The 17,788-nt window shown below is 55.8% G+C and overlaps 1 protein-coding gene across 4 annotated transcripts; it reads right to left on the bottom strand.

Annotated features, from left to right (window-relative positions):
- Positions 1 to 1,062: 1,062 nt before the first annotated feature.
- TCHP (trichoplein keratin filament binding) lies at positions 1,063 to 16,973 on the bottom strand. Of its 4 annotated transcripts, none has more exons than XM_070399447.1 (14): positions 16,957 to 16,973; positions 12,681 to 12,803; positions 12,398 to 12,591; positions 10,772 to 10,982; positions 10,161 to 10,217; positions 8,842 to 8,910; positions 8,361 to 8,534; positions 7,400 to 7,512; positions 7,130 to 7,196; positions 6,139 to 6,311; positions 5,345 to 5,426; positions 4,131 to 4,316; positions 3,445 to 3,588; positions 1,063 to 2,262 (listed from the first exon to the last, which is right to left on the bottom strand). In XM_070399447.1, the coding sequence occupies exons 3-14, from the start codon at positions 12,589 to 12,591 to the stop codon at positions 2,230 to 2,232; spliced, it is 1,503 nt and encodes a 500-aa protein (XP_070255548.1). In that variant the 5' UTR covers positions 12,681 to 12,803; positions 16,957 to 16,973; the 3' UTR covers positions 1,063 to 2,229. The 4 variants fall into 4 exon arrangements, with proteins under 4 accessions (XP_070255548.1, XP_070255547.1, XP_070255549.1 ...); XM_070399446.1 differs by lacking the exon at positions 16,957 to 16,973 and adding an exon at positions 14,111 to 14,230; XM_070399448.1 differs by lacking the exons at positions 12,681 to 12,803; positions 16,957 to 16,973 and adding an exon at positions 14,111 to 14,230.
- Positions 16,974 to 17,788: the final 815 nt, after the last annotated feature.

The following is a 17,788-nucleotide window of genomic DNA, read 5'->3' as shown; positions in this document are numbered from 1 at the left end:
GACTAACTGGGCGGACTGTCCTCTGGCTCCCAAGCACCTTGAGCAGCGCTTTCCCATCCATGGGGCTGCGCGGGGGTGACCTCACCGCAGGGACAGTTCAGTGACCAACTGAGGATGACCCGCTGCCCAGCAGGCTGGCGTGCAAGGCTCTCCAGGAGCCCGTCCCTGTGGCCCAGACACCAGGCTGGAAGACTGAGTGGTCCCCACCTCGACCAGCCAGCCACAGCCAGATGCCAGGCCCCATGAGGTGTGTCAGACTCCGGCAAAGGCCAAAGTCACTCTGCAAAAATGCCCAAAGAAACCCATTTGTGTCGTCAACCCAGAGGAGCAAGGCCTGTGGCACTGGTAAGCCAGATGCTCAGTTCCTCAGGAACTAGGTCAGCGGCAGGTGTGGCAGTGCCCCCGGCAGGGGTGACCGCACACATGGGGAGTCCCCACAGCATCCTCTACCCTAAATGTTTCCACATGGAAACAGAGACTATAGAACGCTTTAAGTTTTATGAAAAATACCTAAAAACCCAGATCCTGAAAAAATATTCATTATATCCACAATAAGTAGAAAAAGGTGCTTAAGAACAAAATCAATATGCATACACAAAATATATACCAGATAAAGAGTGTAAGAAACAGTAAGACAGTGGAAGCTCTAAATTTGGAAACATATTTTTTAATAAATTTGTATTGATTTCAGAGAGGAAGAGGGATAGAAACATCAATGATGAGAGAATCATTGGCTGCCTCTTGCACGCCCCCTACTGGGGATCAAGCCCGCAATCCGGGCATGTACCCTTGACTGGAATCGAACACAGGACTACCCATATCAGTTCTGTACTAGAGCTCAGACAATACGACTGCTAATTCCCTGTGGAGAAGAGGCTCCGATGGAAATGAGAGGGGAGGCAACACCAATTTACCAGAAAAATGAGCATATCCTAGAATAAGTGAACAGTCCTAGAGAATATTCTGTCCAAACCTGCAGAGGTGGATGAAATAAGTAAAAATCTATCATTCTACACAACCACTTTGCAGCAATTAATAAAGCAACAGTAACAGCCTGGAAGCGATGCCGTCAAACCAACTTTATTTCACAATGAACGGACATCTGAAATGGGAATAAATGAGAGCCTGCATGGAAAGTGGTGTCAGGGGATCATAACCAAAGAAACTCAAGACAAAATGAGAAACAGATTAAGGATGTCGTTTGCAGCTTCATTTGTTTTTGTAGCACAAAGGCTGAAAGGCGATGCAGCCCTTCCACTCAGGATTTTTAAATAAACTCTGGTTTTAATAACATGGAACAGTCATTAGCTATAATTTACTGATAGGGATTCTTGAACACAATATAATGAAAACTAAACTTGACCGAAAGATACAAAAAAAATGCAAGTCATAAAAATGTGCTGCCAGGAACTTCTTGCAGCTATTTGTATAGATTAATCTAGAACTATGTCACACTGATGTCACGGGGAAGAGAAGTCTGTGGTTGAGTCTGATCTCATTTCCTCAGGTCAATGCCTCCCCTTCCTCTGGCACATAAACCCCAGGAGGCTGTACGTGCCCGAGACCTTCCTAAGACACCAAAGGTCCACAGTGTCACATCACAAGGCGAGCCATGCAAGCGACCTTGAGGCTCAGTGACACAGATCACTCCCCTCCCACCACACACAGCGCGCATTGGAAATTCCACCAAAATGCTTCCCAAAGACTCTTCTCGCCCCCGTTCCGGAAAGCATCCCCAGACCACACCAGACGGTCTCAGGGTTCACAGTTCTCTTCAGAAAACCAGACGAGACCCTTCTAGGACCACTACACTAATACCCCACACGCTTGTCTTCAATAGAACACATTTAAGCTGCAATTTAAACATTGAGCCTTCCCTCCGATCTCTGGCTGGGGGCGTCATTGGAGGCTGACAATTAAGGGCGAGACAGCAGAACCTGGATCCTGCCGTGGACACAACTTGGAACTCCACCTGGACTTAGAGCCTTAGATTCCTCATGAACAGCACGGTCCGTGTGTGATCCTAGCCCCTTTCTTAACTCGGAAAGGAGGGAAGGCCTCCTGCTGGTGTTAGTCTGTCCAGCCCTTGATCCACTTAACCTGGACCTGCACAGGCTCACTGAGCTATTGCCAGTGACCCCAACACTAGAACAGGACGTTGTCGCACCGTCTGCTGCTGCATATCAAAGGCCTTTGCACCTCAGCTCTGTGCTTCCAGTGGCAAGGAAGTCAGTTCCAAGCAATTCTGGGATGCCCATAAGGCTGAAACAGAAAGAAAACCTGAAATTAGATCAGCATTCTCTGAAGCAATGGGAATTAATCCACTTTAAGTAAAAGCTATAAGCACAGTATAAACAGCTGTTGTCATTTATAGCCAAAGCAGCACTGATCCCACGCCACAGATAAGGCACTTGCTGGCTTGTTTTAAAGTACCAGCCCTGAGTACGTTTTCAGGTGTGCTCTGTGACACCCTGGCCCTGAGACTCTCACTGGCCATGGTCACGAAGTTTAAAACGCTGTCCCCTGCACCTCAAGAGCCCAGCTGGTCAGGACATTAACGTTCTGTAGCAGGTGCAGTACCTGCTGATGGTTTCATCAGCTTCCAAGGAGCCGGCCTGCCTTGCAGCACTCAGAGCGCCTGGGTCCCTGATAAAGGAGGGGCAGCGGCCATGGCCTGCTGGCCTCAGCGAGCTCCCGCAGAGCAGGGGTCACTGACGTACTGGAGTGGCAGGGAAAGGGGGAGGGGAGGACCGACGAGGGGGCGGGGTCACTGACGTCCTGGAGTGGCAGGGAAAGGGGGAGGGGAGGACCGAAGAGGGGGAGGAGTCATTCAGTCCTGGAGTGGCAGGGAAAGGGGGAGGGGAGGACCGACGAGGGGGAGGAGTCATTCAGTCCTGGAGTGGCAGGGAAAGGGGGAGGGGAGGACCGACGAGGGGGCGGGGTCACTGACGTCCTGGAGTGGCAGGGAAAGGGGGAGGGGAGGAGGGGAGGACCGACGAGGGGGAGGGGTCATTCAGTCCTGGAGTGGCAGGGAAAGGGGGAGGGGAGGACCGACGAGGGGGAGGGGTTCTGACGTCTGTGTAGTTAGGGCCCAGAACCACAGCCTTCTCCTCTCACCAGCTGTGGCCAACACTCTCCCGAGATTGCTATCTGTCCCCAAACAGGGTCCCAGGACACAGCTTAGCAGTCGGGACCTCCCTCCTTGGGCTGCAGCGACAGGAGCCAAAGCAAAATCACCTCCAGGGCTGTCTGAGGCCCCACCAAAGACCGAAACAGACCCCGTCAAGGTGACCTACCGTAGCGAAAAGGAAACATACACGAGGAGAGCAAGGAAGTCTCCCAGCTGCTGGGAAGCAGAGCCGGGCAGCGTGTGCACAGGCCTGGAGAGCAGGGGCCAGGCCGAGGGGCTTGGCAGTGGTGGCCCGTCCCCTGCAGGCTCCCTACCTTGGGCCGGTATCCTTGCTTGGCCATCATCTTTGCCTCCTGCTGCAGCAGGGCATTGGTGAGCTGCTCTGCCTGCCTCGCCTCCTCCTCTTCCTCTGCCTCCTGCTGGTCTGCTTCCCAGGCCTGCAGCTGGCGCTCTGCCACCTGGACACAGAGAGTAAGTCACCGGAGACCAGGCCCGCGGGGCAGAGCCCTGCCTCCGATCAGGAGGGAAGCTGTGGACCTAACCCCGCTGGAGAGTCAAAACAGGTAAGAGGGACGGACGTGCCGACAGCGGGCAGGGCATGTGGTGCGGAAGCGTCATGTGAGTGTTAGTGTGCACCTTGTAGGAAGCTCTGGACTCGGCCACGTCCTCTTTGGGAGATTATTTTGTTACCTATTAGGTACCCAACTGAATGGAGGCTTGTGGCCCAGTGAACGACGTGTTTGCAGATGGGACAGGAATGAGACGGGGGCAGGAATGACAGACTCGCTCCACAGGCGGGGACCCTAGTGGAGCGTGAGCTGAAGTCAGCTGGGGAGACATGAATGTGGGCTTCTTAGGGGAGTGCCGGGCGGCGGGAATCAGCTGAGGGCCTGAATCCTGTGCCACCACCATGCAGGGTCCACCATGCAGGGCCACACAGGCCCTGTGGCCACAGCGCTCATCCCCTCGCTGAGGCTGCTCCCGCCCGTGAGGAGCCCACCTGGGCTTCCAGCTCCTGTTTCCTGGCTGATTTCAGTTCCTCATTCTCCTCTTTCTCTCGACGAGCCGACTCTCTTGCCTCCTCCAGGTTCTGAATAAGTTGCTCCCTGAGTCTTAGGGATTCCTCTTGCGCCCGCCGGTTTTGTTCAATCTTTTCTTGTATTTGTTGTTGTCTCCCTGTCAGGACCTGGCCTCCGCAGAAAGGAAAGGGAGGTTTTGGGTTGCCTCTTAGCAGACACCTGTTCTGCAAGCTGTGGGCAGCTGGCTGCACCTGTGCCGAGACCCAGCCTGAGCCTAAACTCGCCAGACGGAGTCAAGCCCAAACGAGAGAACCGATCCAAGTTTCCCCTTTAAACCACGTTAAGGTAACTCCGAACAGGGAAATGAAGACTTTCCCCCAAAAGATTTCCTTTTAGCTGCTGTGTGTCTTATACACATTATTTAAATGCTGGCAAATAAAACACATTCTTTAGTCCACTTTTGGTTACGCACCCACAAAAAACAATGCTAGGTACGGACAAGCGTCACACACGAAGATGTTTACTGCAGTGTTTCCAATAATGGCTCAAAATTAGACAGAGAATGGAAACTCACCAAAGGGAATGGAAAAACAAACCACGGTATACCCATGTGGTGATACACTATGCAGCCATCAAAATGATATTTACAGCCCTAGCCGGTATGGCTCAGTGGATAGAGCATCAACCTGCAGACTGAAGGGTCCCGGGTTCAATTCTGGTCAAGGGCACATGCCTGGGTTTCGGGCTTGATCCCCAATATGGGGTGTGCAGGAGGCAGCCAATCAATGATTCTCTCTCATCATTGATGTTTCTATCTCTCTCTCTCCTTCCCTCCCTCTTCCTTCCTATCTGAAACCAATAAAAAAATGTTAAAAAAACAATTAAAATTAAAAAAATGGTATTTACAAAGAAGATGTAATAGCATGTAAGAATGCTTGAAATCAGATCACACAGCATAAGAAGAGACATGTTGGTAAACATGTTGTGGAGAGACGGAGTGTGGAAGGAAGCAGGAACAGTGGCGATGTAGACGGCAGGGGTCTGGGTGATTTTCTGTACTGAAGTATTTCTAACAAGCGTGTATTACATTCTTTAATGGCCAGAGAGGACTCTGTCCCCAAAATATCTGGCAGGCTCAGTCCCTAATTCCCACACCAGCCCGGCACCGCCAGCCACACCCTCACAGCGGGATTACCTCGGCCATCAGCCTGTCCCGTGCGCTCCTCTCGCGGGCCCACTCGGCCTCTCTCTTTTCCCACATCTCCTTGGCTTCCTCCCTGGGGAAACACAAGACGATGGCAGCAGCTCCTCACCCCCACCGATGGCAGACGGACAAGCAGGGCTCCGAGGCCCGGGCGGCACATCTGGGGGCCGGCCTCAAATAAACCTCTCCTCACGCACTTTAACAGTGAAGGACGTTCACACAGTGTCCCTACCAGCAAGACCTTGAAGTGACCTTTTTTTAATGCTCCACCTCTTTCTAAAAGGCACTCTGATGACTTGCACCTGGGCCACTTCAACACTGAAGCGAATGAAGCTGCCGGTGCCTGAGCTGTGGCCGCGCTCCTGGGGTCCCGGCCGGCTCGCCCAGGGGCCTGGTGCAAACGAGGGACTTCCTCACGTCTCCAGGGCCCGAGGACGTGCAGTGGGCTGGGCATCTGGCACACACATGCTCAAGAAATGCTGTCTGTTGTTTCAATCTACTGGGCTCACTTTTAGGACCCAGACCCATTTGTACAGCCCCAGCAGGCACGCACCATCTCCAGCATGAGGACCATTTCCTTTCAAATTCTAAGATTTCAGATGAACAGGTCCTTACTTTAAACCCTAAGGATCTTCATCGTGACCTAAAGGAAACACCCTCACAAGCCAGGTCCTAACAAAGACACTCCTCATGAGCGACGGACAGTACCCAGGACGGGCCCCCGTGGAGACCTGCTGGGACCCCAGGGACAGAGAGGCGGGGTGCACGCCCACAGCTGCCCTCACCTCAGCAGCATCTGCAGCTCCGCCTCCTGCTCCCGCTCCCGCTGCAGCTGCTCCTCCAGGACCTGCTGCATCCACGCCACGTCCGCCCGGGCCTGCTGCCGCCGTGCCAAGTGCTCCCGCTGGGCCTCCTCCTCCTCCTCCAGGAGGGCCTGCAGGATGCGCTTGTCCGCCTCCTGGAGGGAGGAGGGGAAGGGAGGAGGGAGCACTGCTGCCAGATGCTCTCCACGTGGAGGCGGGAGAGGTTGGGATGGTTGAAAGGACACTGCAGAGGCCCAGGAGCTGTTCTCTGCCTCAAGGGAGAGCCCGCTGCCGCCACCCGCAGGTCCCTGCCCTCAGACACATCTGCTAGCTCCGCCTTTGTGGACACAGTTTGACGGCAATCCCACTTCTAAGAACACAGACTCCAGGCGCACACATGCCGAGGTTTATGCACGAAAGTTCACTGCCGCCGCCACGTAAGAGGGGAAAGCGGGAAACAACACAAACACCCCGGGTAGGGCCAGCTGTTAGGTACATCCACACGGCGGAAGGGTGTGAAGGAACGAGGAATCCGGGGGCCTGGAGCCGGGAAAGCCGACTCGGGGGGAAGCCAGAGGGCGCTGCCCCGGAGGGCGCTGCCAGGGAGGAGGAGGACACGCAGGCAGGGTGGGAGCTCATGCGGGAGCTCATGCCTGTCCCTCGCAGGGAGACAGGACACTGAGCAGCTAGGAAACAGAACAAGCTCAACCTAAGTAGACGGATCCCAAAGTGGGAGCGTTACCCTCAGTAAACAGCTGAGGAGCGCGGCTTCAAGTGCGTTTTTTAGAAACCACACCTCCCTACGTGTGCTGGTGTGTAAATATTCCCACAGGGCATGTGCCAAGCACAGCCCGCTGGGGAGGGCGGAGACGGCAGGGCTGGGCCGGGGTCTCACTCTGCGTTTCACTTCTCACTGAGCAATGGAAACATGGCTCTCAGAGGTGAGAGGACGCCAGGCGGTCTCTCCACTCACCAGCTCCTCTTGGATCTGCTGTGCGCGTCTGTTGAGTTGCACGTTATACTGATGTCTCAAAAAACGTCTAAAAAGGAAGAAAATATTGGTTCCCTTCATCAATGTCTTATCAAGAATTAGACAGAAGTTAGACAGCTACTCACTACAGGGTGCACCCTTCCTGTTTCAGGGACAAGAGGAGAGAGAGAGAGAGAGAGAGAGAGAGAGAGGAGAGAGAGAGAGAGACAGAGAGAGAGAGAGAGGCTCTGAGGGCGGAGCCCCTCCACGCACCCCAGCTCCGCCTTCTGCCGGAGGGCTGCCATCTGCTTCCTCTCTTCCGCCAGCCGCTCCAGCTCCCACTGCTGCTTCAGCAGGTTCTCCCGCTCCTTCTTCAGTTTGGTGGCCTGTGGTTACAACGACAGCAACCCCAGGAAGGTCAGGAGACTCAGCTCCCTTCACCCTCATGTCCGTTCCCAGCAGACTGGGCAACAGGCTAGCCTGCCGCCTGGCGATCATGCCCCTCCCACCGCTGAGCCCCTTGCGGCAGCTTAGCTCACTCACTCACCCAACTCAGATGGGCCATTTCTTACAAGAGCCGTTGCCAACCCTGTGGACAAGGAGGAGCCCCTGCTCTGTACTCCCCGGGACCCTGTACTGCCCAGGCCTCACTGTGGCTCACCATCCGCCCCTCCACCCGACACGCCCCCGCCGTGAGGGCCAGGTCTGTGGGGCTTGCTCACGGCTGTATCTCTAGCACCCAGCCCAGCTTGGCACCCAGAATAAGTTGTGAGCGCCAAGATCTAGTTCTCCATTCATTCAGGCCTGGGACGGGGGGCTTCCCTCCTCTGAGTGGGAAGGTCCCACCCCCTCAGGGAACCTGCACATCTTTCTCAAAATAGCCTTCAGACCAAAGACCCTCACGGTTTGTGCCTTGAGTCCAAAGCCTGCTAGCCAGGGGGAGCCACGTGCTAGAACATCAGACTACTAGTCAGTCAGGTTCACTTAGTTCTGGGGACACGGAGTTCTACGAAGAAGGCTCTCAGGCAGCGGAGAGGAAGGTGCCATCTCCACACGGCTGACATTCTAGGATGTGGCACAGCATGACGCCGGAGCGGGGAAACCGCAGATGCTAGCTGCGCTGCTGCATTTCTGAGAATCACCTCCCCAGGATGCTCTCTTCACAGCAGCCATGAAATGCCCATTTGTAACAAGCAGCTGAGAGGAGGCCCCGTGGGCGCGGCCGTGCCCTCACCTCCATCTCCTGCACCTTCAGCTCCTCCATCTGCTGCAGCAGCGCCTCCGCCTGGAGTTTATCCTCCAACTGCCTCCTCTCCTCTTCTGCTTTCATCCGTCCTAGCGCTTCCCTGCGGGCCGTTTCATATTCATTTTCATACCGTTTGTTCTCTTCCTCCTCCACGGCTTCTTGCTACGTGGGGCCAAGTGAATCGAGATCAGTCTCCGTAGCACGCAGCCAGCAAAGACCCAGCCCCTGAGCGTGCAGCTGGCCGCAGGCCGGGTTCCTCACCCCACGCGCCCCCACCTGAGCGGCCACTCTCAGCTGAGTGACCCTGCGCTCGTGCTCACGGGAACCGTGGACTGACTCCCGCTTCCGAGACGAGGCTGGGGAGCACGCGGCGCAGTGCGGGCACCGCGGGAGGGGCTCCACAAACACCCTAAGCCATGGGGAGTCTCCACTATCGCCCGTGGGACGTTTCCCGAGTCCTAGCCCACACCTGCTTTTTTTCTTCTCTCTGTGTTTCCCAAGAGTTTATCACGTGCTTCTTGTGAAGGTCCGACTCAATCTGAGGATAAGAAGGAGATGATTAATTTCCTCTCGGGGTCACCCAGCAGACGTCCCCTGGGAGCGTGGGGCCTGCACTGAACCGTGACCGTGACTTCCCTTGTGAGGACGCAAGCCTGGCCCAGGTGTCTGGGGAGGGAGCACAGGGTGACCCAAAGCAGGTCAACTGGAAAACCAGCCCGGCCGGCGCGGCTCAGTGGTTGAGCGTCGACCTGTGAACCAGGAGGTCATGGTTTATTCCTGGTCGGGGCACAGGCCCAGGTTGCGGGCTCGACCCCCAAGTGGGGTGTGCAGGAGGCAGCTGATGAATGATTCTCTCCATCATTGATGTTTCTATCTCTCTCTCCCTCTTCCTTTCTCTCTGAAATCAATAAAAAAAATTTTTTTTTTTTAAAAAAAGAAAACCAAAGGGCCCGGGTTCTAAACCAATTTCAAGCGTTGGAACAAAGTAACAGCAACTTTCCTCCCAGTACCCTGGGGTTCAGCAGGAGCAGGCCAGCAGACACTGAAACGGAAACACCCTCTCAGAGGCCTCCTGCTTGGTCTAAAGCCCCGGGCTCGGGAAAGCAGGAGCGGGTGAGGGCCCAGCGCAGCCCCGCCTCCCGCGCCTCTGACAGCCGCAGCTGTGGATGCACGTGGCCTGCTCCAGCAGAGCAACACGCCTGCGTGGTTAGTAAGAGAGTCGTGTTTAAAGGGTCTTTTGGATCAGAAAATGAATTGCATACAGTACTCTGTCCAAAAGTGTTATGTGAGAAATTGTTCATAAAAATTTAAATTTTCTTTCTCAACTTACAAACATGGACATTTGCAACTAAATGTTCTGAATAAGCTTTTCGGAGCAAGTGGCTTTGGAGGACCCACGAAGCAGTTGCCTCAATCCAGAACGTCCTCTCTTCCTCTCTGCACCAGCAAGTTAGCACCCGTGTCCTTCCAACGCCTCCATAGCGGCTCCGCTGGGACGCCTGTCTGAGCTCCACTGAGCTGGGGCACTGCCCTGATGCCCGCACCCTGCACCCTGCCCTGTAACGAGCTGCCCACTGGCTCCCCCAGGAGGAGTGGGGGGCCGCCTGTCGCTGCACAGGTGGACATCACACCAGATGGGCAATGACAGTGGTTCAATCCCCAAGGAACCAGGTCTGCTGGTGCTCCTCTCAGGCTGGAGTGCTCCCTCCTGCCTCCACCCAGCGCAAGATGCAGTCTAAAACCAGCCGGGACACACGATGTCGCCCGCTGAGGGTGCCCGGTTCTCACCTCTCGAAGTGCGGGGTCGTTCTTCTTCCAGTGTTCATACAGAAGCTGCTCAGCCATCTGCCAAGAAAACACAGAGGGAAGCCAGGGGTGGCTTTTCAGATCCACGCACGTTTCGGATAACCCACCCCGGGAGTCAGCTGTCACTGCACCGCCCTCAGACCCCCTGCCTGGCACCCGTGGCTCCGGGAGCCAGACCCCGAGCCGAACCAGACGGCGCTGACAAATGCCTCTTGCGGCGGTGACGGAGGGCGCCAGACCCGACGGTACGTGTGGGTCCTAGACGCTGCAGGTCTGCTTCCCATGACACAGCAGCTAAAACCCAGCCGGGCTCACCTGCCACTCAGCTACGTTGGAAGAGAAAATACACCAGTCCCAGGCCTCGTGGGGCCACAGAACTGGAATAAAGAAAAAGAACTAAGATGGGATGATTTCAAGGGCCACGGAGAACAAAGACGACTCATGCAAAACACCCAAGTGGAAAACAACTGCGAGGAAGCGCTTTCCTGCTGGCTCTGAAGCCACGGCCATCGCACCCGTGCCGAGCGGCCAGGGGTGACCCGCGTGCGCATCCCTGACCGGCTGGGGATGCTGCCGAGGGCGTGAGAACGTACCAGCTTCCTTTGCTCTTCCCGGGCTGACTTGAGAGTCCTGTGCTGCTCCCGAATTCTTTTTTCCCTCAAGTTCATGCTCAGCCTCAGCTCCTCCAGTTCTCTGGCCAGCAGGTCCTGCTCCTCTAGCAGCAGCTGCTGGAGTCTCTCCCGCCTGGCCGCCAGCTGCCTCCTCTTCTCCTCCTTCATCTTCTCGCGCTGATAGGCGTGCATGCTGGGTGAGAAGGAGCCACCAGAGTCAGCCCTGTGGGCCACGGCAACCTGGATAAAGAGGCTGAGGTACGCATAACAGGGTGGCATGGAGCTCACAGAACACTATGCAGAACAGGACCCTGACTTGCAATAAAAAAACGTGTAATACGCTTACATGTGCACATGGTAACAGTGCTAGCGAATATTACTTGAGCAGTTACCATGCACCAGATAAAACCACGCTGGTTCATCACATACATCCTACAGAGCTTCAGCCCCACTTCACTGACGAGGAAACGGAGGCTCACTCAGGCAGCAAGACACAGTCAGGATTTCTATCTAGGCCTGTCGGACTCTGAAACCTCTGCTTTTAACTTCCATATTTTCACATATCTCTCTCTATAAAAGCCTAGCGACTGTCCGACCGGTCACCTGGTAGCTATGATGCACAATGACCACCAGGGGGCAGATGCTCCAACCAGTAGAGGAGGGAGCCTGATCCGCACGGAATCGGCCATGGGTTAGGTTGCTGCTGGGGCACTGTCGGCCCTGGATCTGCTTCACCTGCACCAGGACCCGGAGAGGAGGGCTCCCCGCAGGCCAGGCCGAGGGGCCCCCCTCCCCCAGTGCACAAATCCATGCACCAGGCCTCTAGTATTTTTATACAAATAAGGTGCATGTGTGTGTATACATTTACACACAAACACAAATGGGAAAAAGTATGGGAGGATATGCAATCAGGCTGGGGATGTGGGGCTACAAGGTGACTTCCAGATTCTACATAAATTTCCTTTTTTAAAAATGTTTATACATTTCTTTTTAAAAATATATATATATTATTGATTTTTTAGAGAGGAAGGGAGAGGGATAGAGAGTTAGAAACATCAATGAGAGAGAAACATCGATCAGCTGCCTCCTGCACACCCCCTACTGGAGATGTGCCCACAACCAAGGTACATGCCCTTGACCGGAATCGAACCTGGGACCTTTCAGTCCGCAGGCCGACGCTCTATCCACTGAGCCAAACCGGTCAGGGCTGTTTATACATTGCTTATTGATTTCAGAAAGGGAGAGGGAGAGAGAGAAACATCAATGATGAGAGAGAATCACCAATAAGCTGCCTCTTGCACAACCCCTCCTGAGCATCGAGCCTGTGACCTCCTGGTTCATAGGTCGATGCTCAACCACTGAGCCACACCAGCCAGGCTCCACATACATTTCTTATCATTTTGTTTCTTTCAATGCAAATGTATTGCTTCACTGATTATCTTTTTTTCAATTTCCAGTTGGAAAAAATCACCAGGCAGGCAATCTGTGCTGTCCAGCAACTCCCTGGAGAAAACATTCGACCGAGCCATATTCTCCCAGGTTCTTAAGACGACATCCCCTGACCAGCACGTGGCCGCCCACCTCCGTCCGATCTGGGTCGCCAGTTACCTCCGCTGGTAGGAGGCCTGGGAGCTCCATTCCGCCTGTTTGGAGCTGCAGGCGTCCGATATCCTGAAGTAGCGGCTGTTCTCATCCCACTGCTGCCGAAGCCGGGCCTCCTGCTCTCGGTGTCGCTGCCGTGCTACCTGCTGGTCCAGGAGTCTCCGGCTGCACCAGGAGGGGGGCAGCGTGGGGAGTGCCATCTGGGAACAGCAGGGGCAGGGAAATGAGCTTGCCGCCAGCCCAGGAACCCTCTCAAGCTTGGCCTCATCCCTTAGTGAGGGGTCCTCACCCTTTGGCTGCACACGAGAATCACGGGATGGAGCCCAGGCCCCACTCCAGACCAATTAAATCCAAGTCTTCATGTAGGCCCGGGCATCAGCAGTGTTTTTCAGTGGTTCTCAACCTTCTGGCCCTTTAAATACAGTTCCTCATGTTGTGACCCAACCATAAAATTATTTTCGTTGCTACTTCATAACTGTAATATTGCTACTGTTATGAATCGTAATGTAAGTATCTGATATGCAGGATGGTCTTAGGCGACCCCTGTGAAAGGGTCGTTTGACCGCCAAAGGGGTCGCGACCCACAGGTTGAGAACCGCTGGTTTAAATGATCTGCCCTCAAGGCTGCAAACCTCAGACTTAAATGAGCCTGAACTGCACCCAGCTGTGGTACAAACATCCCCAAGGGCACTGCAGACGGACAGGGAACCAGTCCTAGCAGTGCTGGGCCGGGCACACCGGGCACCTCTACGCTCTGCATGAGGAGCGGTCACTTACAGAACACGGCTGTGCCAAGCTCGTGGTATATACAGCTTTTTCCTTACTGCCACCCCATTATTGGCAGGGAGGGAGCTTACGTTCAAAGAGATGAAGTGACTCCCCAAGATCACTAAGCAAGAGAGAGGAAATAAAAGAACTGGGAAACAAGGACTGAGTCCTGTGGGTCTGAGACCAGGGCCCAGGCTCCAGCCTGCAAGAGGCTGCCCGCTGGGACCAGCAGCCCTGGCTTCCTCGCCCTGGGGAGGGGCCTGGCCCAGGTGTCACACCTGGAAGTGCTCTGGGTTCTCACGGAGGGCAGACCCCTCATCGCACTGACGGAGACACTGCGACCCGCAGAGAGGGTCGCAGAGCAGCCTGGGGACCCACAGGGAGACTGGGAGGCACTGTGTCATCACTCGGACACCTCCCTTGGCCCCGAAGCTGCCCAGGGGCCATCTGTAGTGCAAGGCCCATCCTCGGAGTAAGCCACGCCCAGCTCCGCGCCACCCTCGGACCCGGGGAGCCGCTGCGGCTGGGCTCACCCCCATCTCCCTGGGCTCATCCCCATCTCCCTGGGCTCATCCCCATCTCCCTGGGCTCATCCCCGGCCGCCTGGGCTCATCCCCATCGCCCTGGGCTCATCCCCGGCTGCAGGCGGGCGGGCTTCCACGCTTCCTTCCTCGCCTTGGCTGCGCGAGGTCCCGGTGCCAAGAAGCGAGGTTGCGGGTCCGGATGGCCCACCACCAGCCGGGCTGCCCCCGAGCCGGCCGCACCCTCTCTCGGCCCCAACACACACACGTGACCAAAGGGCCCCGAGCGCGGCGGGAGCAGGGAGCGCGGATGCCGGTCTCGGGGCGCCCCGCGCTCGCGTCCCGGGTGCCCGCGGGGTTGCCGCCGGCGCGAGGCCACGGCGGGTCCGACCCCACGCCGGCTCCCGGCCGAGCCCACGCTCCGACTCACGTTTCTCCGCGCCCGCCGTTCCCGGGGAGTCCCCGCGTCCGAGCGCCCGCAGGCCCAGCCGACCCGCCGCCACCCTCCGGCCCCGCAGCCCAGCAGCCGTTTGCCCGCTCGTTGCTCGGACGCGGCGCCGCGACGGGGCCCCGCGAGGGCCAAGCGGCCCGGCGCGGTCCGGCCTCCCGGAGGCCGCGTTTTTCTCTGGCGCCGCCTCGTGGCGGGCGGAGGTCATCGCAAGCGTCGCTGGTCCTGGGAACGGGGAGGAAGGAGGGTGGTGACCTGGGGGGACGCAGGGGAGGGTGGGGAGACCGGGGTAAGCAGGGAGGCGAATATAAGCTAGGGGCTCTCGCTGCTAGGGGTTCTCAGGCCTGATTGCACACGGATGCCCTGGGAGGTCTGAGAAAGGCAGCTGCCCCAGCCCCGGCCGGTTTGGCTCAGTGGATAGAGCGTCAGCCCACGGACTGAAGGGTCCCGGGTTCGATTCTGTCAAGGGCACGTACCTCAGTTGCAGGCTCCATCCTCCCCCTGGTCGGGGCATGTGCGGGAGGCAACGAATCGCTGTGTCTCTTTCACACTGATGTTTCTCTCGGTCTCTCCCTCTCCCACCCACTCTCTCTAAAATGCAATGGAAAAATATCCTCGGGTGAGGATGAATAACAACAACAAATGCAGATGCCCTAAAAAACCCCAAAAATCCAAATACCCACACCAAACGCCAGGCAAATCCCATCAGGCGCTCTGAGGGATAGTGGTCGCCTAAGCTCCCCATGCATTCAAGGTGCAACTCCTGATGTAAATGGACCTGTTATGGTAACTTTCTTTCTTTCTTTTTTAAAATATTTTTATTGATTTTAGAGAGGAAGGGAGAGGGAGAGAGAGATAGAAACATCAATGATGAGAGAGAATCATTGATCGGCTGCCTCCGGCACGTCCCCAACTGGGGATTGAGCCCGCAACCTAGGCATGTGCCACTGGCCAGAATCGAACCTGGGGCCCTTCAGTCCGCAGGCCAATCCCCTTATCCACTGAGCCAAACCAGCCAGGGCCTTTCTTTCTTTTTTTAATAATTCTTTATTGTTGAAGGTATTACATCTGTCCCCCCTTCCTTCCCCGTGTTATGGTAACTTTCTACTGTCTTAGATTGGTTGTAGGTTCAAGGGTGTTCACTCTATTAGTATGTTTTATGACTCACCTGTGCTATGCATATTATTTATTCCATTTGAAAGATAATGAAAAATATCCACGAATTCCTTTTCCTTCATTTTCCCATTCTCTCCATTGTTTTCTCCCTTTAACTTCTCCAGGCCCTTATTAACTTCTCTGATTTCCTGGCTGCAGTGTGGTACCCTGGCCGGGTAGCTCAGTTGGTTAGAAGGTCCTCCCCGCACACCAAGGTTGCAGGGCGGATCCCCAGTCAGGGCTCATATAAGAATCAACCAACAGACGCATAAATAAGAGGAACAACAAATCGATGTTTCTCTCTCTCTCTCTCTCTCTCTCTCTCTCTCGTTAAATAAATAAACCTTCTTCCAAACTGTGAGTTTCCTGCCCTTCGTTTTGCAAATGAGATCCCGAGAGGCCAGGCAGCTCTCCTGAGGTCGCACTGCAAGGACTAGGAGAGCCAGGTGACACCCCAACTGCGGAACTGGGACTCTCCTCATCCTGCCTTTCCAGGGCGTGTGGCTTGCAGGTGTCGCTCTTAAAAGAGGCCGCCAGATGTGGACCAACGGGGTCACACTGCGAGTTCAGCAATATTCAATAGTTAGTGACAGGTGATGGCTATGGCCCCAGGGGCTGAGAGGGAACGCTGGCGGGAACCAGCAGGCCAGCTGTCAGGGGCCTGGGCTTGTGTCTGGTGCCCTAGCCCTAGCGTGGGAGAGGAAGCAGGAGTGGGGGGGACACAGGCGGCTCCTCTCTAGCTGACCTGTGACAGCTGGAGGCCTGCCCCCCTCATCAGCAGGCGGCATTGCCAAGGCACACCTGTCTGCTGGGTTTGAGCCTTTCAACATCAGCCACTCCGGCTTCTCCCCTGGGCGGGGCTCGCATCCTCCCTGAAGACAAAGGATGCAGGAGACAGGTGAGCTCAGAGACCCTGGGGCGATGGGGCTGCCTCCCAGAGCCCCGGTTTTGTGTTTTAACAGTAATAACGACAGGGATAATAATAAATGTAGGTATCTTGTGGGGGGAAATGTGGAAGGCCATTCACCAAAACACAGCGGGCTTCACTAGGGGACAGGAGGAGGGGGTTTTCATTTTTGTTTTTCCTCTGGATTTTTAAGTTTGCGAAGGTCACTGTTACTTGTGTCATTAAAAGTGGCTGTCACCACGGCAGGGCTGAGTCACCGCGAGAGAATTCTGAAGTCCCACGCTGACCCCTGAGACAAGTTCTGATTTAAATGGCCAGGGACGGGGCCTGGGCCTCTGTATTTTTAAAGAAACCTTTAATTTCAGAATGAATAGCGCTTAGATTTACAGAAAACACTGCAAAGGTGGCCCAGAGCGCTCCCTCATGCTTCACACCGGTTTCACCTGCTCCCTCGGTCTCACAGGGTGAGGCTGGAGGTGTCAGCAGGGCTGCGTTCCTTGGTGGGGGGGGGGGGGGGGGCTGGGGAGAAGAGGTCTCTGCCTTTGGGCTTCTAGAGTCTGCCACTCCCCCCGCCCTCCTCAAAGCCAGCGCCTGGCTTCCTCCTCTGCGCGCTCTTCCCCAGGCCCCTCCCTTTGGGCCAGCTGGGACGGCTTCTCCACGTTTAAGGGTGCAGGCCCCGGGGTGGTTCGGGGTACCCGCCCCCTCTCAGGGTTTTGGAATTTCACCGCATCTGCAATCCCTTTCGCCATTGAGGCACCGTACTCACAGGTTCGGGGTTGGGACACGGGCATCTTCGGACGCCATCATTCCACCTACCACCGGGGGAGGGGACGCGCCCTGCTCACGATGAACTTGTAGTTTAGTTTCACTTTTTTTTTCTCCACCTGGAGGCCATGGCATCCCTCCAAGCACCCCTGGCCAATGGCACGCACCTCCTCCCTCCCAACTGGGAGGTCGTTGTCCGGAAAGAAACCTGCACCTGAGCCTGCCCCCGGCTGTGCTTCCCGCTGTGGCGGGCCCTCGCCTCCGCCGCCACGGGCGCCTCTTCTGTAAGCCGGCGGCTCATCAGACCTCATCCTAACCGCCAGCTCCTGTCTGCAGAGGAAGCTGGAACATGGAATTCTGTTCTAGAACCTTCGGTTCCGAGCGCTCAGGTAGCTCAACCTACTTCCACCGGCTGGAGCACATTTATCTGACGGAATGGCACTAACTCTTCAGGGGATTCACATTCTTTTCCAAGGCCAGAGGGAGAAGGAAGGCGCCCATACGGGTACAGTCCACAGATGAGGCATGGAGCCTCTCACCTCGATGTTCCTCTCTCTCTCTCTCCCTCTCTCTCTCTCTCTCTCTCTCTGCATTTCCCATGACTTTTCTGGACACGAACAACCCTGGCCGTGCCTGGATGGCAGAGCGCCTCCACTTCCTAAGCTCCCAAGTTCAAGGTGACTGGGAGATGGTGTCAAAGCAGCTCCCTTCTCTGCTTGACCCTGAGCCCTCCTCAGCCTCCATTTCCCTCCGCACAAAGCCCACCCAGTGAGCCAGCCATTGGACGCCTGGTGGACCTCGCCTACCACACTGGCCTTCTCTTTAACTCTCAG

The sequence above is a fragment of the Myotis yumanensis genome, unplaced genomic scaffold (assembly GCF_028538775.1).
Source record: "Myotis yumanensis isolate MYYU_CA2020_CCGP unplaced genomic scaffold, mMyoYum1.0.hap1 SCAF_19, whole genome shotgun sequence".
Lineage (NCBI taxonomy): Eukaryota > Metazoa > Chordata > Mammalia > Chiroptera > Vespertilionidae > Myotis > Myotis yumanensis.
Note: the sequence above shows the minus strand (reverse complement) of the source record. Positions and strands in the feature narration are given on the sequence as shown.

What these genes read in the sequence shown, in the direction of transcription:
- TCHP (XM_070399447.1), bottom strand. Translation starts at nt 12,591, where the DNA reads ATGGCACTCCCCACGCTGCCCCCCTCCTGGTGCAGCCGGAGACTCCTG. An exon ending in ACGACCCCGCACTTCGAGAG is followed by an intron (nt 8,911 to 10,160) that starts GTGAGAACCGGG and finishes TCTTATCCTCAG; the next exon opens with ATTGAGTCGGACCTTCACAA. An exon ending in CGGCAGAAGGCGGAGCTGGG is followed by an intron (nt 7,197 to 7,399) that starts GTGCGTGGAGGG and finishes CTTCCTTTTTAG; the next exon opens with ACGTTTTTTGAGACATCAGT.